This window comes from Sus scrofa, chromosome 4 (assembly GCF_000003025.6).
Source record: "Sus scrofa isolate TJ Tabasco breed Duroc chromosome 4, Sscrofa11.1, whole genome shotgun sequence".
Lineage (NCBI taxonomy): Eukaryota > Metazoa > Chordata > Mammalia > Artiodactyla > Suidae > Sus > Sus scrofa.
The window spans coordinates 3,508,530-3,533,873 of NC_010446.5; the positions used below are offsets into that span (position 1 = coordinate 3,508,530).

The 25,344-nt window shown below is 59.9% G+C and overlaps 1 protein-coding gene across 1 annotated transcript in view; it reads left to right on the plus strand.

The window, feature by feature from the left end:
• TRAPPC9 (trafficking protein particle complex 9) overlaps positions 1–25,141 on the plus strand; it is a 468,417-nt gene extending 443,276 nt beyond the window's left edge. The window contains 2 exon segments of the mRNA XM_021088861.1: positions 23,461–23,681; positions 24,349–25,141. Coding sequence (XP_020944520.1) covers positions 23,461–23,681; positions 24,349–24,516 — 389 coding nt within the window. The 3' untranslated portion in view covers positions 24,517–25,141.

A 25,344-nucleotide genomic window follows, 5' to 3' on the forward strand; every position in this document is an offset into this window, starting at 1 on the left:
TGTGCTCTTGCACATGCATTTGGGCTGTTGGGCTTCAGTAACAGTCACTTGGCATTTGGATCCCAAGCGATTTCAGAACCAAGCTATATATAGGCCTCGGAGATTGGCAGGACAAATCAATAGCCATTAGCAGCGTTCAGGCGGCCAGGGCCCTGCCATCCTTCCAAGCCTACTGACATCTCCACCAAGGGGCCGTCACCCTACGCTGAGTCTTCCTGCCCAACCCACCTGGGCAGCCATCAGGATGTGTGCCAGGGAGGAGGCTGCTCAGGGCCCCAGCTCTCAGCAGGCAGGGGGGACGCACTGGACCCGGATGTTAAAGCTGCAGGTGGGGTCCCCTGGCTGCACGCACACAGGCTGGAGTCACTGATGTCACGTCACTGATAGCCTGCAGTCCCCAGGCTGGGCCCTGGGGTCCAAATCAGGGGACGTGTGTCCTCCTCGCCTGCCACGTGGGCAGGGTCTACCTTGAGCCAGTCCCCTGCCCCAGCCCGAGGAAGTTGGTTTAGGTGGTGGTCCTTCCCGGCTCCACTGCTCCAGCTCTCAGTGACCTGGCAGAGCTCAGCTATCCGCCTTTTTATTTGAAAGCATGTGCACTGAAGCCCCTGTTTCAGAAGAGTAGCCACAGTGCTCCTGTGTCTCTATGGAAACCTAACTGTTAGGGGCCGACAGGCTCAGATAAGGGATGCCCAGAAGCTGCCTGGGTCCGCTTCGGTCCCTGACTTCAGCCGTCTGCTGTTACTGCCGTGGCCGCGTGTTTTATGTGCACCAGTCACACTGGGCTGAGGTCACTCCAACGACCCTCTTTTAACTTAACTCTTTAACGGCCCTCTCTCCAATTACAGTCACATTTGGGGTGCCCGGCGGTAGAGCCTCCGTGTACGGACTTGGGGAGATGTGATTGAGCTCATAGTTTTAGATACGACGTGCATCTCATGAAAGTGGGCTCTGAGCTCTCTGCTCAGGTAATCCTTACTGCCAGTTTTCTTTTAAATCCACACTCATTGCAGAAAAATAGCATTAATAGGAACACACAAAGAAGTTAAATATGAACAGCAATCCTGTCATCAGAGGTGGTACCTGTTAACGAATGGATTTGTAGTTGTCTAGATCACTGCCTGTGCACATCTTTTGTAAAAATGACGTGTAATTGAAAATACACATATGTAACTATGCTTTTTCTTAATGTGCATAGTCACTGACCTTCTGTACCAGATGTATACCTAAACCATGATTTTTCAGGGCCGCATAATATTCTTTTATACAAGTGTTTCCTAATCTATGTAGCCCAGCCCCTCTGTTTTTGGACTAGGAGTTTCTGATTATCAGTGTTAAAATCCAAATCCACCCACACCGATGACCTCCAGGAGGTAAAATTAGTGAGTCAAAGTGTGTTTTGCAAGGCTGTTTGCTACTTATTTTGAGCCTACCCTCCGTACATATTATAGCTTCTAGATGCTAATCAGCTGTGTGTGTCAATAGCTGTTTCCCGTGACTCAGGAGGGGTGGCAGCGGGTACAAGTGCAGTGACTGTCGGCTGGGCTTATGCCTGGGGCTCAGCCTGGGGGGCGGGCACACACGTGTAAGAAGGATTCAGGACGCGTGGAGATGCTATAACAGCAAGTGTGTGGGACACCCAGGCAAGCGTTCCCCCTGGAGAACCAGACACTCGGCAGGATGCCACGTGGGCCTGGCTTTCCTTTTGAGGAAGGGGCCATCGTGAGGAGCAGGTGGGGAGGCTATGGTGGACAGAGCCCTGGCCCCAAGACTCACCTGTGGTCTCTGGTGGGGAGCTTGGGACTGGAGACCCTAAGAGCAAACACCGTGGGTTGAGTGCCTTTGCACGGACTAGCTTGCCACACGGGGCCAGGAAAGCACGTCACAGAAGGAAAGGGAAGTGCCCCAAAGTGGCCTGACCGTTCCCAAATCCAGGTGTCAATAGCATCTGAGCCCCAATTTGAGTGCTGGCCTGATGCCGGAGACTCTGGTCCAGGAGCCGGTAGCTCCTTGTTGAAGGAAGGATTCAGAGGGAGCCACAGTTTGCATTCGGAGAAGCTGTGACCAGGGTATAGCTTCATGCTCACTGTGGGGAGGGGGCAGGGAGAGGGGCATGGAGGAGGTCTGTGTGGTGGGGTTGGGAGCTTAGGTTCCCAGGTGGGGCAGGGCCTGGGGCAGGGCAGTGCTTGTGCCTGCATCTGAAGGGGCATCCTCTCTGAGACCCACCTCCTCGCGGGGCCATGGCTCCGTGACACGACTCCGCCCTGCTCTGACCACCATCCCTCGCTGCCTGGCATCACTGGCCCTCCCTCTCTCCTGGATCGTGCTCGTCTGCGGAGATGCTGTGACATCTGCAGTGTCACGGCCTGCTGTGACCCTCGTCCTCCCCCGCCATAGCTGCACCGACTTTCACCAGCAGTCTTGGCTCCCTTTTCCCTCTTCTTGGCTCTCTGGGACCCCCTCCCTCCCCACGGCCACCTGTTCTGTCACTACGTTGTCACTGGTGATCACGCCCTCCTCCTGACACCTTTTCCGCTTGGCTCCAGGGACAGCTTTCTCCCTGGGGTCACGCTGTCCACGCCTTTGCTGGCCTCTCTTCCTTCCCCTCCTCCAGGCGTCGAGGGGCCCCTCGGCTCGTCCTCAGGTGGCACATCTTCCCGCTGCGACCTGTGCTTCTCATCCAGAGCGCAACTCCTTTCTTGAAACGCAGATATGATTCATGTGTCCTTTTCACAAAGTCATGCAGCCGTCCCGCTGTCTAGTTGGGGAGCGTTTTCCTCACCCCACAAAGTCCGTGCCTGTTAACTGTCCCCGTCCCCCGCCCCTGGCGATGACCAAGTCACTTCCTCTCCACGACCCGCCTGTTCCCAGACAGTTCAGATCAGTGGATCACAGTGCACAGTGGCCTGTGCGCCCGGCTCTCCGTAGCGCGGTGTCTTCGAGGCTTGTCCACACCAGCGCGCGTTCTCACCCCCTCGCCTGCCTGGATAGCGTCAGCTCAACAAGGCCAAGATCACGTTCTTCTCACCGCAGGCTCCCCTGTCCCGATCCTCCTGGTGCCCCCCCGCCCCCCGCCCCCCGCCGGCTCTTTCCGGGTGACTCCACAGCACGTGTGTCCTCCGGAAGCCTCGGGAACACGGCCCCGTCCTCCCCCGAGCTCCCCGCCTCACCTCCCAAGTCCTCGAAGCCCCCTCCTCAGCAGCCTGAGTGAGGCCACAAAGCCGAAGTCCCCTCTCGGTCCCTCTGCTCCAGACCCAGATGAGGGGCTGGCATCTCACCGGATGGAGAGGCCTCGCCTCCCGGGTGCAGCCCGACCGCTCTCTCCTCACACGCCGCCTGCTCCCCGGGGCCTTTGCACCTGCCCTTCCTCTGCCGGCCTCGCTGGCTGTCCGTCCAGCTCCATCAAGGCTCCGCTTAGATGCCGCCTTCTCACAGAGACCATCCCCGACAGCCCACCGAAAACAGCCTCCCAGCCCTTCATCCTCCCCGACCCCGTGCCAGCTGGCGGGCTGAGCTGTGGATGCGTGCCCCTGCCTCCGTGCGTGCCCGTGTGCGTGTGCGCTCAGGGGCCTGCTGCATTCAGCTGGGTGCTTGGGGGGAGCGTCTGCTGAGCTGGATGGACGGGCAGATGCGGGAGGACCCAAAGGGCTGTCTGCTGGAGGGACAGGCCGTGGCGTCCGTCAGGTTCTGTGCCCCGGCACTCAGGAAAGGCATTTCAGGAAAGAACCGCTTTCCCACGAGAATCCACCCCGTCTCTCATTCTCCCGGGAGACCAGGCCTCAGTGTGGTTTTGGGAAGATCACGAGCTGTGCTCAGGCAGAGCCGTGATTTAATCCCAGCACGACTCGGAGCCTTTAACCAAATTACTGAATCTCACTGAGACGTGATTTCTTTTCCTCTCTCAAGCTCTGCTTACAGGATCACTGCGAGCACAAAAAAGAGTGTTTGGTTCCCGTTGTGGCTCAGCGGGAACAAATCCAATTAGGAACCATGAAGTTGTGGGTTCGATCCCTGGCCTCGCTCCGTAGCCTAAGGATCTGGTGTTGCCGTGAGCTGTGGTGTAGGCCGGCGGCTGTAGCTCCAATTAGACCCCTAGCCTGGGAACTCCCATATACCATGGGTGCGGCCTAAAAAGCAAAACAAAAACAAAAAACAAAAGCAACCAAACAAAAGACTGTTTGGAACAGGCCTGTTGCTGTATCTACACCCCGTTAGTGTCGAATTAAGGCCCTGAGTAAATATTATTCTCTTTCCTCTTGATCAAAGAATGAAGGAATGTTTTCGCCAATCCTGCCTCTCAGACCTCTCCTGCGTCAACGCAGCCACATGCAGGGGTGGGGGGCTCGGGACGCCCCCAGCTGTGCAGCCCCCCGTGCACGACCCTAGGCCCCTGGCGTTGGGGTTTCCTCCCCACCTTGCAGGCGAGGCACAGCTCAGGCTGCAGGAGAGGCCGGGTTCCCCAGGACCCTGCAGTGCCCAGGGACCCTGGCCTGCCTCGCCCACCCGATTCCTAAGCAAATACCTGCTGCTCAGAAGATGGTGGAAGTGATTAAATTACTCAGGACAACAAACTGTCCTCAAGCACCTGATTTGCACACCAGCTCCTGAAATGCTCCTTACGACTCCTGAGCTCGTAAGGAGTGCTCCGTAGGCAGTCAGGTACCGCAGAGGTGTCTGGAGCCTAACTCAGAGTCTAGACCTGGGTCTCCCCTCCAATGAGCATGGGGGGGTGTGTGGCCAGGAGGGAGCCTCCTGTCCCACAGAGGGGCGTCCAGGGCTCCTCACTGCTTCATACCCGATGCAGTCTGTTCCCCATTCAGGCGTCTCCACCTGAACTCAGGCAGGGGCGAGGGGCAGGTGCCCAGGGGAGACATGCGGAGGGAGTGCGTGTGCACAGCGGGCTGGGGGCTCTGGGTTCAGGACTTGGGTGACTGCCGGGGGTGGCTGGGCCCCGAGGATCGAGGGCTCGCCAGCAAGTCCCCTGGGGGAGGAACAGAGGCCTGGGACCCACAGGTCCGGACTTAGAGTGGGGCTGACCGGCCCTGAGGTGGTTGGAGACACGGCACAGGAGGGAATGAGATGAATGCAGGGGGTGGGGGTGCCACCGGGGCACATGTGCTCCCCACACCGTCACATCCCAGCAAGAACCCCAAGGGGCCATAATTCTGAGTGTACACTTGGACTCAGCCGTGATGGTGTATTTGGCACGTTGGGAGGGTAAGGTGTGCTTACATCCTGGTGTGTCAGCTTGGTTTACAGCTTCTGAGTATCTGGCCCTGCCGTGGGTGGGTCTCCACTTGTGCTCCTGCCTGGCATGGGGGACCCGGCCGGGTCTCTCCCCAGCCTCCTTCACCAGCAAAGGCCGTGGCAGCCAGCTCCCCCATGTCAGGAGCCTGGTCCCCTGCCCAGAGGCCCCGTGGGGGTCGGAGCGTGCCATCCACCCTAAGGGCACTGGGCCAGGGTCGCGGGGCTGAGCGCTGCGTCCATGCGCACGTGCGGGAGCATGGAGGTGTGTGTCCGGGACACGCGTCCAGCGCGGGCTGGCATGACCCCACACCTTGGGGTGGTTGGGGCGAGATTTTAGGCCCTGCTGTGAGGGTCGAGGGGTGCCGACCTCAGGGTGCTGCTGCCGATCACTGGGTCCCTGAGCACAGGTTTTTTAGGCACAGTCAGAGCCCATGACGGGCCCCCTGGCTTCCAAACCAGAGATCCCCAGGGAGCCTGGGATCTGACAGTGCACCCACCACCTGCCCCCCTCCCCCGCGCCAGGAGCCCAGCAGGAGCTTGGAGCCCTAATTAAGTCTCCTAGTCGTCACGTTAGGAGCCCCCCAGTTCTCGGCGGAATAGGTGGTTCCACAACCACTGCCTGTCCCCCGAGCCTGATTAGTGAGGGCCCAGTGGCCCTGGGCAGGTGGCAGCCCCAGGGAGCCTCGCCCCGCTGGGCAGATGTGCACCGGCTGCTCCAGGGCAGGCCCAGGGCTTGTCAGCACGGGTTTCCTGAGCACCTCCTGGGCCTGGGCCCGGGGGACACCGGAGCCAGCAGACCCCTCCCGGCCTCACTGGGGCTCTGTGGTGGATAACGACGGCTGAGGAGAGGTGCGGCCTGGTGGGGGAGCAGAGGTGGAGCACACAGGCCTGGCCTCGCCCGGCCCTGCCACCCCCCGCCTCGGACCCCGTGTCCAGCATGAGGAGGAGACGGTGTCCACGGAGTGGCTGGTACCCGGCCCCCAAGGGAGTATCCGGAAGGGCCCGGTCCCCCCCCCCCGCATCCCAGGGGCCTTTTTTGTCTTTAATTTTTTATTTTCAGTTAATGAGAAGCCACTGGGCAAACAACCAGTGGGCCCACGTCGGCTCTTACATGAGGCTCAAGCCCATTTATTGGGCGGGGGTGGATTTTACAACTTTGCCAAGTTGGCTTCTCTTAGGCTCCCAGCCTAGGAATGAGGGGCTTAGCGGCCGCTCGCTGCACACTTAAACGCAGGGCCCGAGGCTCGGGAGTCGCCGCCAAAGAGACAGGCAGCGCCGTGACCCACTCATCCATCCCGTCGGCAGGCCCCGCGCCAAGGCCCCTGGAGGTCCAAGCGAGGGCTGAGGGTTAGGAGTTCCCCGCCGGGGATGCTGAGCCCCCCGTGTTCCCGGGGCCCCGGCCGACCCTGGAGGAGCCCCTGCCTGCCCACCCGGTGCTGAGACGAGGGTGGAAACCAGGGCTTTGGGCTCAGAGATAGACAGGGCCAGGAGTGGGGTGGTCTCTGGAGGCTTCTCACTCTGGTTGGGCAGGCCCAGGAGGGCTTCACGGAGGAGGGGAGCCTGCAGGGTGAGGAGGAAACCCTCTTTGCTGTGGGACCTCTGAAGACGCCCTGGGAGGGCCTTTGGGTGCTGGGCTGGGGAGCCTTCTGAGCACAGGGTCCCTGTCTGCCCACCCTGAGACAGACCACCCTGGGGAAGGAGGGGCCAGCACGGGTGCCCAGTCCCCCATCAAGCCCCCCAGCAGGCCAGACCTTCCTGCCCCCACCACCTCTCTGCTCCCCTGCTCTTTGCTCTGTCCAGCCGGCACTGCGAGGACAGAGGAGAGGAAGGGATCCAGGCTGACCCCCGACTCCCAAGCCCTGACCCCCCCTCACCCGCCCCCTGCTGGCTTCCCTTCCTTTAGCCTCAGATGCTTCTAGAGCAGGCTGTGTGAACTCACGTGATTCACTTTAACCCCCTCCTCCCCAGTTCCAGAGCCAGTGGGAGGCAGGTGGCTGTGGACACATTTGGGGAACATGGGATTAAAGGGACCTGAGACATGGCTGGTGACCACCAGGGTCCAGAAAGAATGGCTCAGCCCTGGGCTGGGCGCCCGCCACCAGTGGGCCCCTGAGCTGCCGGCTGGGAACACAGTGAGCACCCGGGTACCGGGTCTGGCGTGGCCCTGGGGAGGGTGTCAAACCCGAAGTTTCTCTCCTCTTAAAGGTGCTTTTCTCACGTAGAAAAACATGCCTCAAGAGTCGCTTTTCTTTTAAAAACTGGTCATTAATTTATAGCATTACATTTAAAAATGTAGTTCTTCCCCAAGCTTTTAGGTTAAACTTAAACATCTTATTATTCTATTTATACATCCAATATTTTAGCAATCTCTTTTAAGGAAGCCTTTAATGGTGTTTGGCCCATTTACAAACTTCAACGCCTTCACCATTGCAGACTGGCTTTGTAAATTGAGTCTCTGGCTTCGCGTGCTTTTTTATTGCGGCAGAGTGTGCATAACATAAAGCTTACCTTTTGCATCCGGCGGTGCCTGGGCCACTTTGTCCACATGGGGACCTCTCTTCCCCTGGCATCGCTGGCTTGGCCTTTCCAGTGTTGGAACCTGGAGGACCTATAAGCATCTGTCCTCCCTCGCTCCTTAGCGGTGGCTGGACGGGCAGATGGCGGGCGCGGGCAGTGGGACACTGGCTGCCTGCTGGCCGCTAAAGGCGGTGCGAGGCCCTGGAGCCTCCCCAGTCTTCTGCCCCCATACCCAGCAGGCCTGGTGGAGGGCAGGGGCGGGTGGCAGGCCTCGTGAAGGCGTTTGAAAGACCATCTGGACCCAGAATCGTGTCTTTCCCAAGGAGCCTAGCATCTGTGTCTTCTTCTGGTTGCCATTCACCAGGGAGGCTGCCTCTCAGAAATGGGCCTCGGCTTCCGTTGAGGGCAGTGGCTTGTCCACCTTGGCCTGGCTTCAAAAACCACCAAGCTCGCTCCCTCCTCACCATCTGGCTAGAGGACAGGTGCAGCCTTACCTTGGGAAGCCACGTGTCTGCTGGGGGCCTGGCTGGAGCCGCCTTCTTCGACTCAAGGCTGCCCAGACAGCCCGTGCACCCGTGCCCGGTGCAGCCCTGAGACCTTCCGTGCTGTGCGGGGGTGCTGCGGGGGCCCCACGCTCCTCCTCTGTAAGCAGTGGACTTAGAGAGCTGAGCCCAACATGAGCACCGTGAAGTAGTAGCCTGTCTGGAAGTCATCCAGTGTGTTTCTCTCAGGTCATAGGTGGGCAAGCAGAAGCTCAGAGAGGTTAAGTGACTACCCGAAGGTCACACAGCAAGTCACAACCAGGCCACGTTTATCGGCCAGTTAGTTCAGTGGGTGGACCCTGAGCTCTGCCCCCAAGGAGCTCACTTCTATCAAGGAGACGTGTTCGTCAACAGAAAATTTTGGTGTGAGGCTGTACGTGATGTGACCAGAGGCTTGTGCAGGGCTGGGTGTGGTTCAGGAAGTGGTGCTTGAGCTGGGTTTTGAAAACGCCTGGAGTTGCTGGCCAGGCGGAAAGTATGAGGGGCACGGTGTGTGGCCTCCACGGGGTGACGACGGGGCGGGCGGGGTGCTGGCGGAGAGCAAGCAGGGGAGAGGCAGCAGCCTTCGTCTTGGTCTCAGACACTCTGGAGGAGCAGGTGAGGGCGCCAGTCCTGTACGGACATCCTTGTATATCTTCTCTCTGGAAACCCTTTCTCCTCCCCTCCGCTGGCTCCCAGGCCTGGCCCCAGCACCGGCCAGTAGACGGTCTGCGAACCCCGGGGGAGGCCCCAGGTGCTCGGGGCCTGGGGGTGGGGGGATTCCAGGGAGGGAGGGAGGAGGGTCACGTCCCGTCCACCCGAGTCAGGGTGCCGAATGCAGCGCCCCAGGTACGGGGTGGGGGGAGCTTCCTGGGGAGGCGCCTGGGCCCAGGCAGTACATGGCCTGTGCAAAGGCCCGGTGGCACGGAAACAACTGCACAGCCCCTTCTCACACCCGCCGGGGCCCTCGGGTACCCCCTCCCCTCTAGTCCTCAGCTTTATCCTCTAGGAAAGGAGGGTCCTTTGATTGCTCCAAATCCTAGTGGTGCCAGGAGTGTGAGGCCTGTGTGACCTGACCCTCTGGTGAGGCGCTCTGGGGCTGGGACGACCTTGTGTGCCAAGCACCAGCCTGGACACAGAGCCACGGGCGCGGTTGAGGGGCCCACCTGGGTGGCAGCAGTCTTTGCTTTATTTAGAAAGTCTTGAGAGAAGATGAAAAACGCAAGATTGAAAAGGTAGAGACACCGTTCAGGGACAGAGGAGTCATTTTCAATTCCCTGCTGGTCTCGGAAAGATGTCTTTGCATAATGCTACCCGCCAGCAGGCATAGCTTTCATTTTTTTTCTCATTTTTTTTCCTCCCGTTTTTTTTCCCCCGGTTTATCTTCAGTTGTCTGAAGTGCTTGTCCAAAAAGAGCCGGTCGAAGGCAGAGGACTTAATAGAGGCATTGTCTCCAGCAAGCAAGGTGTTCCCTGTGCCAAAAGCAGTTCTGTCCCCAGGGTTCCAATGCCCCACCACCAGGAATTCACAGCGGCTCCACCCTGGGTTCCAGCGTCCCTTCTGCAAGGGGAGAGTCTGGATAGATGAGCCCCAGAGGCCTGTAGGCGTCACAGCTAAGTGCTGTAACAAATAGCCCCAAATTTCAGGGACCCGGCATCCCAGCCTTATCCTGTGTCTTGTGGTGTTTTTGGTGGAGGGGTCTGGAGCTTATTGGGGGCACCTGGCCCTGCCCACTTTGTGGCCCCACCCACCCAGACCCCACCCATCCCGTGGCTCCTCCCACACCCTGCTCAGCTGCTTCAGCTCCACCAGTGGCTTGTGCGGGATTGTAGCGACACATGTTTGTGGCCAGCCTGGGAGGTGTCATTTCCCCTGCTGTCCTCTGACCAGGAATCAGCCACACTCACACCTCACCACAGCGAGTGCTACCCTCTGGCCGTGTGCCCAGGAGGAAAGGGGATGGTTTGGAGAACCACCCAGCTGGCCTCTGCTGCCAGAACCTTCTCAAGTTCAAGTGTCCCGTGAAGGAAGAGCAGGGCAGGCCCCCAGGTGGAGGGGGCGTGTGAGCAGGGCCTTGAGACCGAGGCTGGGGGTGTACGCAGGAGGAAGACCCCAGAGGGCGAGCTGCCAGCCCCGCGCCCTCGGGCGAGACCCAGGTTCAAAAGCGACTCTGCCCTCAACTCGGCCTCTTGAGGCTGAACCCGCCTGGTCAGCTGCACCCTGCGCTGCTGCCTGTGACCCCTCACGGGTGTGGGGCTCCTCCCTCTGTCCAGGCCCTCCCCCGGCTCCGCACACCAGCCCTCTGGCTGCATCGTAGCCTCCCAGATGAGGAAGAGGAATCCCTGGCTTCCCAAGGGGCTCCCCCAGGCCCGGACTTGGCATCTGAGCTCCGCCGCCTTCTTGCAGGGCCCTCGACCCCCGGCCTGGTGACTGTGGAGGTCGATCCTGGGCAGGGGACTCCCGACCTTGAGGACAGGGCCGGCCTTGTGAATTCTCCCCATTTCTGAAGCATTCCCCCGGTCCACGCGGATACCACCCGGGGTCCCGTCCACTGGCCTGTCCCCATGTGCCCCTCAGGTGCTGGTCCCTGGGCAGATGTGCCCAGAAAGTCAGAGAACATCGCCCCGAGCCAGCTCCAAGCGCACGCGTCTCCCCTCCAACTCCGGCTTGCCTTAATTTTAATTTAATTCCCTTTAATCTTTAATGAAAAGTTGTAAAAGTAAATTATTTACCCAAGAGAGCCAAACGGCTCCTCAGGAGCTGTTCTCAACTGGAGGGTAATTACACGTGTGGGTCTTGAGCAGCCTCCCTCCCTGGATGCTGAGGAAGAGGCATTCTGGTTTATGAACTAATTAATTAGCTACCTCGGTAACTGTTACAAACGCACGTCATTTGGCGCCTTGGGAGCTGGGCTCTGGCCTTACGTGGTGCCCACCCTGACGAGCGCCCACGGGCAGGAGAGCCTGTGCCCTGGGCCCACGGGAGCCTGGGCAACCGAGCTGAGCTCCTGGGAGCAGTGCCTCTCCCCCCATCTTCCACGCTCCTCCCGCATCTCGCGGCGTGCACCGCACAGCCCACAGGAGGGGCCCTCCCCTCAGTGCGCAGGCTCAGAGGAAGGGGTGTGGGGAGGGGCGGAGGGGCCTCTGTGGTCTGACCCCACCCCCCGGGTGCCCGCTGCCTCTTTGCCTGTAAGACCCTTGCCCAGAACGCCATGTCCATGCCTCTCATCTCTTTTGCAAACTCTCCCTGCCACCGCCTCTCAACAAAGTAGCAATTAAATTTAGAACACCTGGACTAAGGGAACCCCAATTTGGCACAGCTGAGACTTGGAGGGGTGAGCATGTGCCCGAGTGCCCATGTAGACTGGAAGAGGGCTCCTAAGGGCCCTCATGGTGCCCTCAATTGGTACACCTGTGGCTCTGAGCTTCCTAACGGCCATAGAGAAAAGGTCAGTTCCTTGGCTTTCATTGGTCATCAGGAGAACTTGCTGCCTTGGTTGTATACCTGGCAACTAGCTACACTGACGCTAGAGAGTGTTAACTGCTTTTTACGGATAATCCGAAATTATGGGTTTCCTACTAGACCTGCCTCCGCCAAAGGACAGCTGGTGTTGCGGAGGGTGACACAAGACCAACAGGCCAGGAGTTCCCATTGTGGCTCAGCGGGTTAAGGACTCGACGTTGTCTCTGTGAGGATGCAGGTTTGATCCCTGGCCTTGCTCAGTGGGTTAAGGATCCGGTGTTACCTAAGCTGTGGCATAGGTCGCAGGTACGGCTCGGATCTGGTGTTGCTGTGGACGTGGCACAGGCCGCAGTTCCAGCTCCAATTCAAACCCTGGCCTGAGAACGTCCATGTGCCACAGGTGCGGCTGTAAGAAAATAAATAAAAAAGACCAGCCGCCCAGGGCCCCTTGCGCTGGTTCTCAGCCCACATCCTGAGGCTCAGCTATTGTTTTCTTCCCACTTGAGCTTTTTTGCTTCATCTGAAGAATCACAGAGCTCCTTGATTAATTCCCAAGCCAAGCCTCGCCTGAATCAAATTTGGCTCTAAAATTTAGGCCCACCCAAGATTTATGTCAACTAGAAAAATGTGTGTGTCTTCTGAAATTTGAAATTTAAATATGCTTTCGTTGAAGCAGGCCTGGTAGAGCCTCGAAACCTGACTCACTCCGGCTGTTCCTGGGTCTCTACCTCATTAATTCCTACTGCATTGTTCTTAAGCCTTTAAAATTTTTGTCCAAAATTAGACATCTGCACCTAAAGCCTCCTTAGCCCTCCCCTGCTTCTTATCAAGGAACCCAAAGGCAAGGCAGGCGGCCCTGTGGGCTGGGAGGACGTCCTTGCCAGGACCTTGAACTTGGGGGAAGAATGAGCCTTGCACGGCTGGCCTTGGGGCCGAGTGCTCAGGAAGAAACGAGCAGGTCATAGGATGAGTCAGAGCAAGAAACCTGGAGTCATCGCTGACTGACCACTGGGTTTTGCCCCTGAAAAGTGACCTGCACATGACCTTGGGGCTGGCTGATATTTCCTTCAGCCCCTAAGGGAGTCATGCTGTGCAGTCTCCACAGAAGGTTCCCCACCACCCCACGCCGCTCAGAGCGAGACCATGGCCCTGGACACACGCACGCACGCCCACGCACATGCATGTCCGAATCCACCTAGGAACCCCGACTCTCCAGGCGTGGCCAAGCAGGTCCATGGTGCTTTAGAACCACTGGACTGTTCACAGCCATTGGCAAGTGTGTCCCCAGTGCCAGGAGCACCTGCCTGCCCTTGAGCTTCACGCCCACCCACTGCATGGACCAGACTCCAGCTACGGAGGCTGCAGCGCCGGCCCGACTGCTGGCCCGTCCTTCCCGCTCATCCTCAGGCTCCGGTCTTCACTCAGAACCACCTCCAGAGTCTGGGTCCTGACGTTGTCTGCTGGCCCCGGACTTGTCCGGCCCCCAGCCCTCTGCCTCGCAGGAGGGGAGGGGAACCCACTAAGTCCCAGCCCACTGGCCAGCCCCAGGCTCCAGGAAGACCACGGAGGAGGAAGGGCTTGCGATTCCAGAAGGTTCTTACCACCAGGGTTAGAGCGAGTACGGAAGACTGCACAGAAGGGCCTTTGCAGACGGCTGTCCCAGGCGCGCTGCCCGGCCAGGCGTGGTCACAACAGGGAGACGCCGCTGCGCCTGCGCTTGGATGGTCAGACGATACAAGCGCTGCGAGGGAGGGGGGACGGGAGCACCCCGGTGGGCATGGGAGTTCACACAGCCGCCCCAGAGCGCAGCCCGGCGGTTCCGCAGCAGGTGAAACGCAGATTCCCGCACGCACCGGCGGTGCCGCTCCCAAGTGTGAGCCCTGAAGCAGTGACAGGCCTGTGTGCACACAGACACCCGTCCTGGAATGTCCCCAGCAGCGCTGTTCACGCAGACAAGGGCGGGCGCCCCACGTGTCCATCCACAAGGCAGCGGATGACAAGCCGTGGTACATCCACGCTGTGGAAGCCCCTCCATCATAAAGAGGAGCAGCGCGGACACGGGCGCCCATGGGGTGGGCTTGACAGCGCCACGCTCGGGAGGAGAAGCCAGTCACAAAAGCCCGCGTCTCTGGTTGTGTTCACATCGAAGTCCTGGGCCGGGAGTTGCAGGGCTGGAAAGTTGATCGTGGTTGCTCAGGCCGGGGGGACAGGAGGGAGCAGGCAGGACCGTGAAAGGGTGTGGGGTTTCTTTCTGGGGTGATGAAAATGTTCTCACATTGCTTTTGGAGTGATGGGTGCACCGTTGGGGTATAGGTGAAATGTCATATACTGTGTGGCTTGTGAACGAGATCTCGATGAAGCTGTTTCGAAAATTAAGAGACGCCCCAGAGCCCAGGGTTCCGGTAGGGCTGGGTGCTTAGCTCTGCCAACTGTGCACAGCGGGACAGGGGTTGGTCTGAAGACTCTGCGAGGCAGTACCTGTGAGGCCTTAAACTGTGGCTGGGATGCCACTGGGCGTTCCTGTCAGCCACAGGAATGATGACGGTGCCTGCAGGAAGGAGGCGGGAGGCCTGGGTGCAGGGGACTGAGACGGGCCCATCCTCTGAGCTGTACACCTGCTCCTGTTTGGACCAGGAAACCCCGAGAGTGAATCGCGCCTGGCAGGTCGGCCCATCCCAAGGGCCATGCCTCCCCGTGTTCAGGGCGCTGAGAAGGGCCACCTCCCTTCAGGCGCAGAGTGCAGTAGAGGCCGCCTGTGGGGAGCCCAGACGGGGGACTAAGCCAGCCCCTCCTGGGGAACGAGGAGAATCTGAGGCTGGAGGACAGAGCCCCCACGGGACTCCAGGCCCCCCCCCCCAATTCCATGACCGGATGATGGACACTCCGTCAGGGCCCCAGGCCTTGGTAACTCCATCACCCCCTGCACCGCAGCATCCCCCCAAATCCCACTGAGGCAGAGCTGGTCTCTGTTCCTGCCAGGAGCACGCGAGGTTGGGGAGAGGGGGCTTGGCCCCGTGTCAGGTGCCAGGCGGTGGGGGCACTGAAGACTGCCTCCCCTCCCCTCCCCCCGCCCCCGCCACTGTGGGGTGCGCACGTCTCCCCCATCCTCAGCGCTCCCGCCGCGTGAACCCCGGCTCCCAGCGGCTGCCCTTGGCCAGAGCGCAGGCTGGCACCGGCCGGCTGCCTTTCTCCTCGTGCCTGGCCAGAGCAAGCCCGCAGGCCCTTTCCTCGGCTCAGCTTCTATTTATAGCATGTGTTCCTGCCAGAGCCTGTCGACGTGCTGTAGCATAAACGTGGCAGCCGTTTCAGGAGGAATTCTGGGCCAGATAAAATTAAGTCCGTGACTCTGGCTGGTATGAAAAGTGAAGGAGAAGCAGGGCCGGGGGCGGGCGGGCAGGAGGAGATGGACTGTGGCCCCGTTTCATGCTGTGAGAGAGGAGACTGATGGCTCCCGGGAGGTTTCCTGCAACAGGAGATTCTCCCGCACAAATAATCTCCTCCACAAAAGCCTGCCCTGCGAGCTGGGATCCGAGCGGGGAAGTGGCAGCTTGTCCTGGCATCCTCTCCGCGGGGGCACTCCGGGGATGTGGCCCAGGCCCCCGAGCACCAGATGGAGCGACGGGGCCTGAAGGGGGCAGGTACCCCAGCCGCAAAGCCCGTTCACCTTCTCTTTCATTCGTCCATTCCTCTTTGCAGCAGATGTGGGAGAGAAGGTGCCTGCCTGGCCTGGGTGGTGGGGCGAGGAGGGCGGAACACAGGTCGTTAATGCCCAGGGGGTGGACAAGAACTTTGAAAAGGAGGTGTGGAGGGTGTCACTGTGGGGCCAGAGACCTCTCCGGGGGGAGGGCCCAGGGCAGGGAACAGCAGGTGCAAAGGCCCTGGGGCAGGGATGTGCCAGAGGACCAGGAAGGAGGCAGCAGTTGGGGGCCAGGGAGGGCGGAAAAGCAGCCCCTGGGATGGAGGAATCTGGCTCAGGGCCGTGCAGAGCCCCAGAGACCAGGGCCGGGGTAGAATGTGGTCAAACTCCCTTTATTCTGAGTGCCAAGAGAATCCAGGGCCAGGCCAGGAGCACACAGGGGCGTGATGACATGGCCCAGGCGAGGGCCTAACCGGGCAGTAACGAGATGGAACCACAGGGTAGCTGCCGTGACCTGGTTTCTGTGTGGGAAGCTGGCCTGGGCTGGGACAGAGCAGAGGCTCTGATGAGGATGGCCACCAGGCAGGGCCTGGGTGTCCCAGGAGCCACCTCAGTGTGACCTCCTGTGCCCAGAGGCCCTGCCCCGTGGGGCCAACCAGGGGGGAGGGCTTTCAGGGAGGCGGTGGGAGAGTTTCGTTTTGGTCAAGTTAAGGCGAGACCCCTTTACCTGGGCGGGAACATCCGGGTGGCCCAGGGGAGCAGACGCCTGGCTGCGGCCACCTCTGAGTCCCAAGCCCCTCCTGCTCAGCCCCGCAGGCTGGCTGCCTTTCCTGTCCCTGGGCCCCCCCACCCCCACCTGGAGGGGCCCGAGGGCAGGGCACGACCCGGGTGTTCAACACACGTGTGTAAGATAACCAGTGCTGTGACCTTGGCCTCGGGCCTCAGGTTTTAGAAGCCGGAGGCTCGCGGGTGGGTTGGACAGAAACAGCCTTCGAGTGCCCTCCTTCTGGTACTTGTCACAGAGGATGGGACACAGCTGCCTTTCTGGCTGAGGGACACAGGCAGGGCTCAGATCACGCTGTCCGGCTCCAGGCCTGGGAGGCCGTGGCGTCTTGGCCCCTGAGCAGCACCCGTGTGGGGCTCCTGGGCTGCTCCCGCAGTGTGCACACCCAGTGGCCTGAGCAGCACGAGCTTCTAGCACAGGGCCCTGGAGGTCAGGCTAAGAGGGGGCGGCAGGCTGGGGGCTGGGGAGATCCCAGGTCCTGCCTTCTGGGTTCTAGAGGGCCTGCAGCCTTGGCCGGGTCCCGTCTTCAAAGCTGGCCGTGCAGCTCACACAGCGAACCCTCTCCTGCCGCCTCTTGCCCTCGTAGGGACCTCGCTGATGACATGGTGCCTACTGGTTACTCCAAGATACTCGCCAGCGCTGAGTCCTTGTCTCACTGCAAAGTCCTTTACCGCCTGAGGGAACACACTCCAGGACTCGGGGCATTAGGGTGTGGACACCTTGGGGGGGTGTTATTCTGTCTACCGGCACCATCCCCTCTGGTGGAACAGCCTCAGGCTTCCAGGAGCTTCTAACGCACAAGCCTCAACCTCTCAGAGCAGGAGCTCTGCCTGTCCCACCCTCTGCTCCCCAGGAGCCCCAGGTCGAGATCCCCACGCAAGGCTCCCGGCAGCAGGGGGTCAGGGGATGGGCTTCCTGGCTGGGACCCTGCTCCCTGCAGCTGGGACATTCCAGATCCCAGATCCCAGATCCCAGGAGTGGTCACCTGCAAGGACTGTCCCCGTGCTGCTGTCTCGGTCCTTGCTCCCCGTCGCATCAACACCTCGCTGGCGCCCCTTCCCCCGTCAGCAGTCACAGCATCTTGCGGCTGAGGAAGGGCCCCGGAGAAGCTGTATAAGCACAGAGTGTCCCCTTTGGGGATGAGAGCTGGTCAGGGGCCCGGCCCGCTGCACGCACCCTCCACCGCTGCCCAGGCTGGACGTGAGCCTGGCGATGCGAACGGCCGCTGAGGCCGCTGGGCGCCCCGGCCCCTCTGCCGACGAGTTCCCGCTTCTCACAGAACCTCTTTGAGGTGGGCTTTACTGTTATCCCACCTAAAGGCGAGGAAACCGGGGCTCAGGGAGGGCAGGCACTGGGGAATCAGGAGGAGCTGCTCAAACTGCACATCAGCAGGAATCCCCCCAACTCCAGCCTGGGGCGGGGCGGGGGGAAGGTCACACCCCCAGGAGGTGGACAGTGACGGGGGCCTGACGGCCGACCCTAGAGGCCAAGGGGAGAAACTTGACCCTACGCCCCCAGACCTCAGATGCAGGGTTTCTGTGGGGGTCTTGCTGAGCCCGCCCTGGACCCTATAGGAAGGCTCCCTGGCTGGCTGGGAGGATCCTTGGGGAGGGGATGTGCCTGCGGCATGGGACACACCGGTATCCCCACCCCTCCTTGGCCAGTCTGCTGTGGACGCAGAGGAAGGGCTAGCCCACCTGCCCCACCTCGAACATGCCCTGACTGAACATGTGGTTCTCATTCCTGCCCTGACTGAACATGTGGTTCTCATTCCTCTGGGCGATTCAGGAACGGCTCCATAACTGCTTGCCCTACAGAAATTTTTAATGATGTCTCCCCTCTCCCTTCCGAGTGAGTTCTAAGTCGCTGGTGCTCAGTTGGGGCTTCTCCTCTCTGGGCTCAGCTGCTCCTTCCAGCCTTGCTCAGCAGGGCTTCCTTGCGAGAATGAGTCCCTCTCCCTGGCATGGGACACAGCTGCCCTGGTGCAGAGTCGGAGGGCGGATCCATCGCAGCGGGGGTGTGCAGGTGGTTTTCAGACCCCTCTGAGCACAGCCGCCACCCCACCACTGTCATTGCTGTTTGCTGAGATGCTTTTCACTAGATTTCCCACGCGGTCGCCTTGGGTCCCAGGGGAGGCCAGCCCAGCTTTCTCGTCAGTTCGGGAAGCATGCCACGCTCGCAGACAAAGCAGACCTCAGCCCCACTGTTTCCTCCAGGGACGCAGGAAGCTTTGGTGCTCTTGGACCCAGATTGGAGCTACTCGAGCTGCAGGGTGGAAGGAAACACAGAAATTCTTTTTCTTTTTCTTTCTTTTTTTTTTTTGAGCACAGAAATTCTTGATTTGGCAGGCAGTCATTGTGGGTGCCAGGCACTGGGGTGGCGTGACCAGCTGTCCCAATTTGCCTGGCACTGAGGGGCTCTCGGGATTCAGAACTTTGGGTACTAAAGCCAGGAGGAACCTATGGCTGGGAACCCAGCAGGGGGCGAGACAGGTGGGTCCTGCCCCTCTAGAGGGTTGCCCTCCTCCCCCCTGAGAAGGCAGGCAGAGGCCATAGGCTACCCAGCCCCGGGCAGGGAGGGCGCAGCTGGGTCCTCTCTCCACCTCTGAATTGTTGCCTTCAGATCAGATCACTGTTCTGGTTTTGCAGATGAGGCGGAGGAGGCTCGGCTTGGCAGAGGCCTCCTCCAGGATGAGGGGTTGGGGCAGAGCCAGGGCCCAACCCCGCCTGCTGCTCAGCCAGGGGTCAGCCCCCCCACCCCTGCCACCCTGGCCCGACCTGGGGACCACAGGCCCTACCCCTCCTTTTAGGGAAGATTCTCATAGGGGCTGTGTTCATAGCCTCCTTCCCCTTGTCATTGTCCCCCCGGCAGGGGGGAGTCTAGAGCTGGGGGTCAGGGAAGGGTTAAAAAGGCAGCGCCAGGCAGGCTGGGGGCTGTTCTGGAGACAAGCCATAGGCCAGCCCTTAGCTCCCCTAGCAAGCGGCCCCCACAGCTCTCTGCGAGGGAAAGCAGAGCGGAGCTGCCGTGCACCAACCACCCTTCCCTGATTTGCAGATAATCTTATCTTCCCCGTAATGGAACAAGCAACTGACACCTGCTCTCTCCACACGAGGTCCAGACTGCACCTGGCCGGGTTCATCGTTCACACACATTATTGGGGTCAGGCCTGAGCAGGAGAGACTGTCATTTCCCCCGCTTCTCAGGCAGGAAACAGGGGCCGAGGACAGAAACCACTGTCCCGCCAGTGCTGTCACTCGAGACGCAAGTCCCATGGAGTTCCTTTCGTGGCTCAGGGGATACGAATCTGACTTGTATCCATGAGGACTCGGGTTCGATCCCTGGCCTCGCCCAGGGTTAAGGGTCTGGCATTTCTGTGAGCTGTGGTGTAGGCCACAGATGCGGCTCAGATCCAGTGTGGCTGTGGCATAGGGGGATCTGCAGCTCAGATTCAACCCCTGGCCTGGGAACTTCCATATGTGGGAGGGGCAGCCCTAAAAAAAAAAAAAAAAAAAAGATGCAAGTCCCTTAGATGTTTGCTGTCTGCTAGGAGAAAAGACAGGCTTGATGCGACTGGGACCCTTTAGAGGGGTGTCCTCAGAGCCAGAACTCACCATTTCACACACTGTGGCCCACAGGGCCGTGTAGCACAGTGGTTACATCATAGCACACCGTATCTCATGTTAGTGATGGTACCGGCTCCGTTTTATACACTAGGACCCTGAGGTTCAGGAGCCGTGATGACTTGTCCCGGGTCACAAAGCTAGAAGCAACAAAGCTTCGGTCCCTCCAATCCCAGCTCTTGTCTTTAGCAGAACAGAGCAGCCAGGACAAAGAGCTTGTCTTCGTGCATGGCTGCCGTGCACCAGACACCCTTGAAAGTGCTTTCATGCTCTGTAGCTAGACCTGTGAGGGGGGACCCAGTCGACCCAGCTCAGGTGTCCCTGCATGTCCCAAAGTATAGGATGCAGCAAAAGCAGGGTTTTGAGAGCAAGTCATGGCCTTAAAAACATATGTTGGGAGAGAAAAAGGTGTCTTCCTCTCCAGGAAGCCCACCTTGATGCCATCCCATGCCTGCACTGAGTGAAGGGCCTCTCCTCTGGGCCCTATAGGAAGCACTGCCCAGCACACACACACACACACACACACACACACACACGCACGCACGCACACACACACGCACACACATCTCACTCTGTCTTTGCAATTCAGCATGGCCGAACCCTTGGCTCACCTCTTACTCTCAATGGATTGTCAACTTTCTCAAGGTTGGACTTGTGCTTTTCTGTACTTCTTACCACCTTGGGCCCAGGAATCAGAGATCTTTGCAGCCTCTGTCAGCTCCCTGGTGGAAGCTCTGCCCCGGGTGGGGATAGGGGTGGATCCTGTGAGCTGCGTGCCGGCGGGAGGTGGAGCATGGGGTGATTTCTCTACCTGGGGAAGGTTGGAGCCTTCCTGGAGGGCAGTCTACCCTGATATCAGAAATATTAAAAAATTGGAGGAGTTCCCGTCGTGGCACAGTGGTAACGAATCCGACTGGGAACCATGAGGTTGCGGGTTCGGTCCCTGCCCTTGCTCAGTGGGTTAAGGATCTGGCGTTGCCGTGAGCTGTGGTGTAGGTTGCAGACGCGGCTCGGATCCCGCGTTGCTGTGGCTCTGGCGTAGGCCGGTGGCTACAGCTCCGATTCGACCCCTAGCCTGGGAACCGCCACATGCTGCGGGAGCGGCCCAAGAAATAGCAAAAAGACGAGAAAAAAAAAAAAATTGGATTTCCCGTTGCGGCTCAGTGGTTAACAGATCTGACTAGGAACCATGAGGTTGCAGGTTCGATCCAGTGGGTTGGGGATCCAGCATTGCTGTGAGCTGTGCTGTAGGTCGCAGACGCGACTCAGATCCCACGTTGCTGTGGCTCTGGTGTTGGCGGCTGCAGATCCGATTTGACCCCTAGCCTGGGAACCTCCATATGCTGCAGGAGCAATCGTGAAAAAAAAAAAAAAAAGCAAAAAAAGAAATATTAAAAATATTTTTACTTTTGTCCCAATAATTCCATTCCTGAGACTGTATCCTAGGAACACAAGTCCAGAATTCAGATAAAACTCAGTGGAAAAATGTGTACATCAGAGGTGTTTATGTACTGAAAAAGTGGACACAGCCTAAAAGTGGTTGGATGAATAAACCGTGGTGTTTTCCCTTTCACGGAATCCTCTGCTGCCTTTGAAGACATTCCCACAAAAATGTGGAACACACTTATGCTCTCGGGGTCCCAGAGAGCAGACGCAAAACTGTGAATCAGCCCCCACTGCTCTGATCACAGGAAAGACGAAAACAGGCAAGGAGATATTCACCGCTATGCTAGGTGGTTGTTAGGGGAGGGGCTGGAATTGTGTGGGATTTAAAAAAAATTATTTTTACTTTGATACACTTTCCAAATTTTAACAGCGTGCTATAAAAGCTTATGATTTGGGGCGTTGTGGCTCAGCAGGAACGAACCGAACTAGTATCCATGAGGACTAGGGTTCGATCTCTGGCCTGGCTCAGTGGGTTAAGGATCTGGCGTTGCCATGAGCTGTGGTGTAGGTCACGGATGTGGCTCAGATTCCGTTTTGCTGTAGATGAGGTATAGGCTGGCAGCTGCAGCTCTGATTCGACCCCTAGCCTGGGAACCTCCATATGCTGCAGGTGTGGCCCTAAAAAGACACAAACAAAAAATCAAAACAAAAAACAAACTTACGATTTTAATGAAACAAAACATGAGGGGAGGTTTGATCTCAGAAGGCTTTGCTGGGAAAGTGAACTTGCTGGGGGACATTGTGCGCCGTTCCTTGATCTGCAGACATACCCCCTCTTCAGCCCACCCCACCTGCTGGCTCCCCACTGAGCCCAGAACCTGGGTGCTCTGCTCTCGGCCTCCCTCTGTCTCTTGTTCCTGATATGGTCTCTCTCTACACACACACACACACACACACACTCACGCGCCCTGGAGGTACCATGGCAAGATCAGCTGAAGAGATGCCAGCACGCCCTGGGGACACCCACCTGCCTCGGAGCGAGGGTCTGCTTGGCCCCTCCCGGCCCGGCCGTTCTCCCCACCCGTGGATCTCCAGTGGGGAGCCGGCCCCTCCCGTGGGCAAGAGGGTCTTCCCCGCAGTCCCCTGGCGTCAAGAGCAGCGGCACTGACGCGGGGGGTGTCCCCCCCGGCCTCTGCTGCGGGAGGCTGGCAGTGATGGGTCAGGCTCATGACACACGTGAGGAACCCCTAAATGGCAACACGGACAGGTGTGAGGAAGTAGATGGGTGACACTGTCGCATCCTTCCTCCTGGGCCTGCGGACGTGACGAGGCCAGCTGGCCCCTGGGGCTCAGGGTTGGCCCTCAGCCGTCACACGGCCAATACCGAGTGGTGTGAAGCCCTGTTGCAGGCCTTGAACCCCCTTCCCTGGCTTCCGTAGCTGGGTCAACAAGCTGATGGCCTTCTGGTGGCGGGAAGGACCCTTACTGACCATGTCGGTGTCCAGCGCTGCCAGAGCAAATAACTACAGACTGGGGCTCTTGAGACCACAGGGGGTGACCCTTGCAGCTCAGGGGGCTGGGAGTCCAAACTCAAGGTGTGGGTGCTCCTCGGAGGGGCTGGGGGACACTGCCACCTGTCCTGGCCCCTCCCCATAGTCTCTGCCTGTCTCCCCAGAGCCCCTCCTGAGTCACTTCCTCTACTGTTTCTTTTAAGGACACTTGTTACTGTCAAATCATAGCCTGTGCCTCGCACCCGGGCTGAAAGCGGGTCCCCTAGGCCCACCTGCCTGCTGTCCTGCCAGAATGTCATGTGGTTTGGGGAGAGTGGGGGTCATGACACGGCCTCTCCGGTCTGCCTGCCCCACCCTACCCCACCCCTCCTTCCCTGCCTCAGAGGCACTTGCCCTGCTCCCCGTGTCTCCCAGGTCCTACCCCAGCTAGAGTCCCTCCAGCACGGTGCCCCCAGGGCCACCCCAGCCTTCCCAGGGGGGGATCGGGGCAGGTGGTTCTGCAGGTGACTCGGAACCAGGATGGACTCCTCGTTCTGGGCCCGTGCTCAGCATTCTCAGCCCCCCTTGTTCTGAGTCCCCCACCTGGCCTTCCTCCCCCCCGGGGCCAGGGTCAGCATCTGGAGGCCCTCGGGGACCTGGCACAGAAGGGGCAGGGGCCTTGGTGGGTGAAGAAGTGGGGAACACGTGGATGAACTGATGAATGAGCGAGTGAATGGAGGAGGAGAGGGAGGCCAGCTGGGCGGGGCCCTGACAGTGTCGCATCTCCCGCTCCCTGCAGATGTGCTGGTGGACGGACAGCCCTGTGACCACGAGGCGGCGGCCTGCCGGGTGGGCGACCCCGTGCGCCTGGAGGTGCGGCTGACCAACCGGAGCCCACGCAGCGTGGGGCCCTTCGCCCTCAGCGTGGTGCCCTTCCAGGACCACCAGAACGGCGTGCACAACTACGACCTGCACCACGCCGTCTCCTTCGTGGGCTCCGGCACCTTCTATCTGGACAAGGTGCGTGCTTGGCCCCCAGTCACTGGGTCAGTGTCCCCTGTCCCCGCCCCTCCTCCCATGGCAGACTTAGGAGTCCGTAGACACGGGGCCTCTCTGTGTTGACCCTTGTCCACCTGACTCGCCTCGAGACCGCAGACAAGTTCACTTCTCTGTCCCCGAGTCCTGGGAGCAGAACCAGGATGGCGAGGCTACCCCAGGGCTTGTTAAGAAGCTAAGGCGAGTGAGGGCGCCCAGGATGGCATCAGATCTCTGTGCCACTGTCACTGTCACCCTACCCCATGCGGCCAGCTCCTCCCTGCTCAGTGGTCACTGTGAGCTGGCCCAAAGTGACTGGTGAGGTCACAAGGAGCCTTCCTTCTGACGACACAGCCCTCCGGCTCTGCTCACCTGCTGAGATGGCGCCTCTGCCCCAGGCACCCCCCCACACTCCCTGACCCCCACCAGCCCAGGGAGGGAAGCGCTGTCAGCTCCTTCCAAGGATGGGAGGTGAGGCCCAGAGAGGTGCAGTGACTTGCCTGGGGTGGCCCAGCAAGGAAGCCCTGGAACGCCATGGGGACCAGGCCTGGGGTCCTCCCCTCCCCCGCTGCCCCCATTTCTAAGTGGACTCAGGGGGTCTCCTCGAGGCCCTGGAGCCCACTCCCAGCTTGACGCCTCTTCCTCCCCCTAGGTGCCACCGTCGGGCCAGGCAGCCTGCCTTGGGGCCCTGCTCTTCCTCTACACGGGCGACTTCTTCCTCCACGTCCGCTTCCATGAGGACAGCTCCAGCAAGGAGCTGCCGCCCTCCTGGTTCTGCCTGCCCAGCGTGCACGTGCGCGCCCTGGAGGCGCAGGCCTAGCCGCTCCGGCCTGTCCCAGGGCCCTGTTCCAGGTCTCCGCTCCCATGGGGAGAGGACTAGAGGGCCACAGGGACCTGGCCTGGCCCCCACCCCTGGACAGGGGACAAGACCTTTGCTGCACCTCCCATTCCCTCCAGCCCTCAGCCCCTACCCCTCGCTTCCCCGCCTACCTGCAGCATCTGCTCTGGGCTCTACAAGGGGGGGCCCCCAGACACAGCAGCCTCCCTGCTTCCCATACTGTCCAGGCTCCCCCTGTTACAGCCTAGCATGAAGGCAGATGCTGACCGAACCCAAAAGTGAGGCCCCGCCTAGCCAGGCCCTGGGTCACTGCACCTGTTCCTGTGATCTGGGGTTCACAGGCCAGCCTTAGGAAAGTGGGCATCAGGAGGGGAGCAGGGGAAGGGGGGACCCCAGTCCCTTGGCCCTGGGAATCCCCGAGGGCTGGCTCTTCCCCCAGAGCCCCAGGGAGCCCAGCCAGGAGAGACCAGCTGGGACCACCTGCCCCCGGTGGGTAGATGGTCACCTGTTCTGTGCCCTGGGCTGGTTCCGGCTGGGCTCGGGGGTCCATGGCCTGCGTGTGTCTGTGTCAGTGACAGATTCTCCAATAAAGAGCCTGCCTTGCTTCCCTGGTGGTCCAGCTGCATCCATGCACCTGCTTGTCCCGTGTGATCAGGAGGCCGCCCCCCAGCTCATCAGACCCCAGCTCAGGTGGGATTTCCTGCAGCAACCCACCCGTTTGGTGGCGGTAGGGTGGGCCTGGGTCTGTCGGTCTCTGTGGCCCCCCAACCCCCTTCCCTTGCCTGTGCTTTTCGGGACTGGTTCCCAACC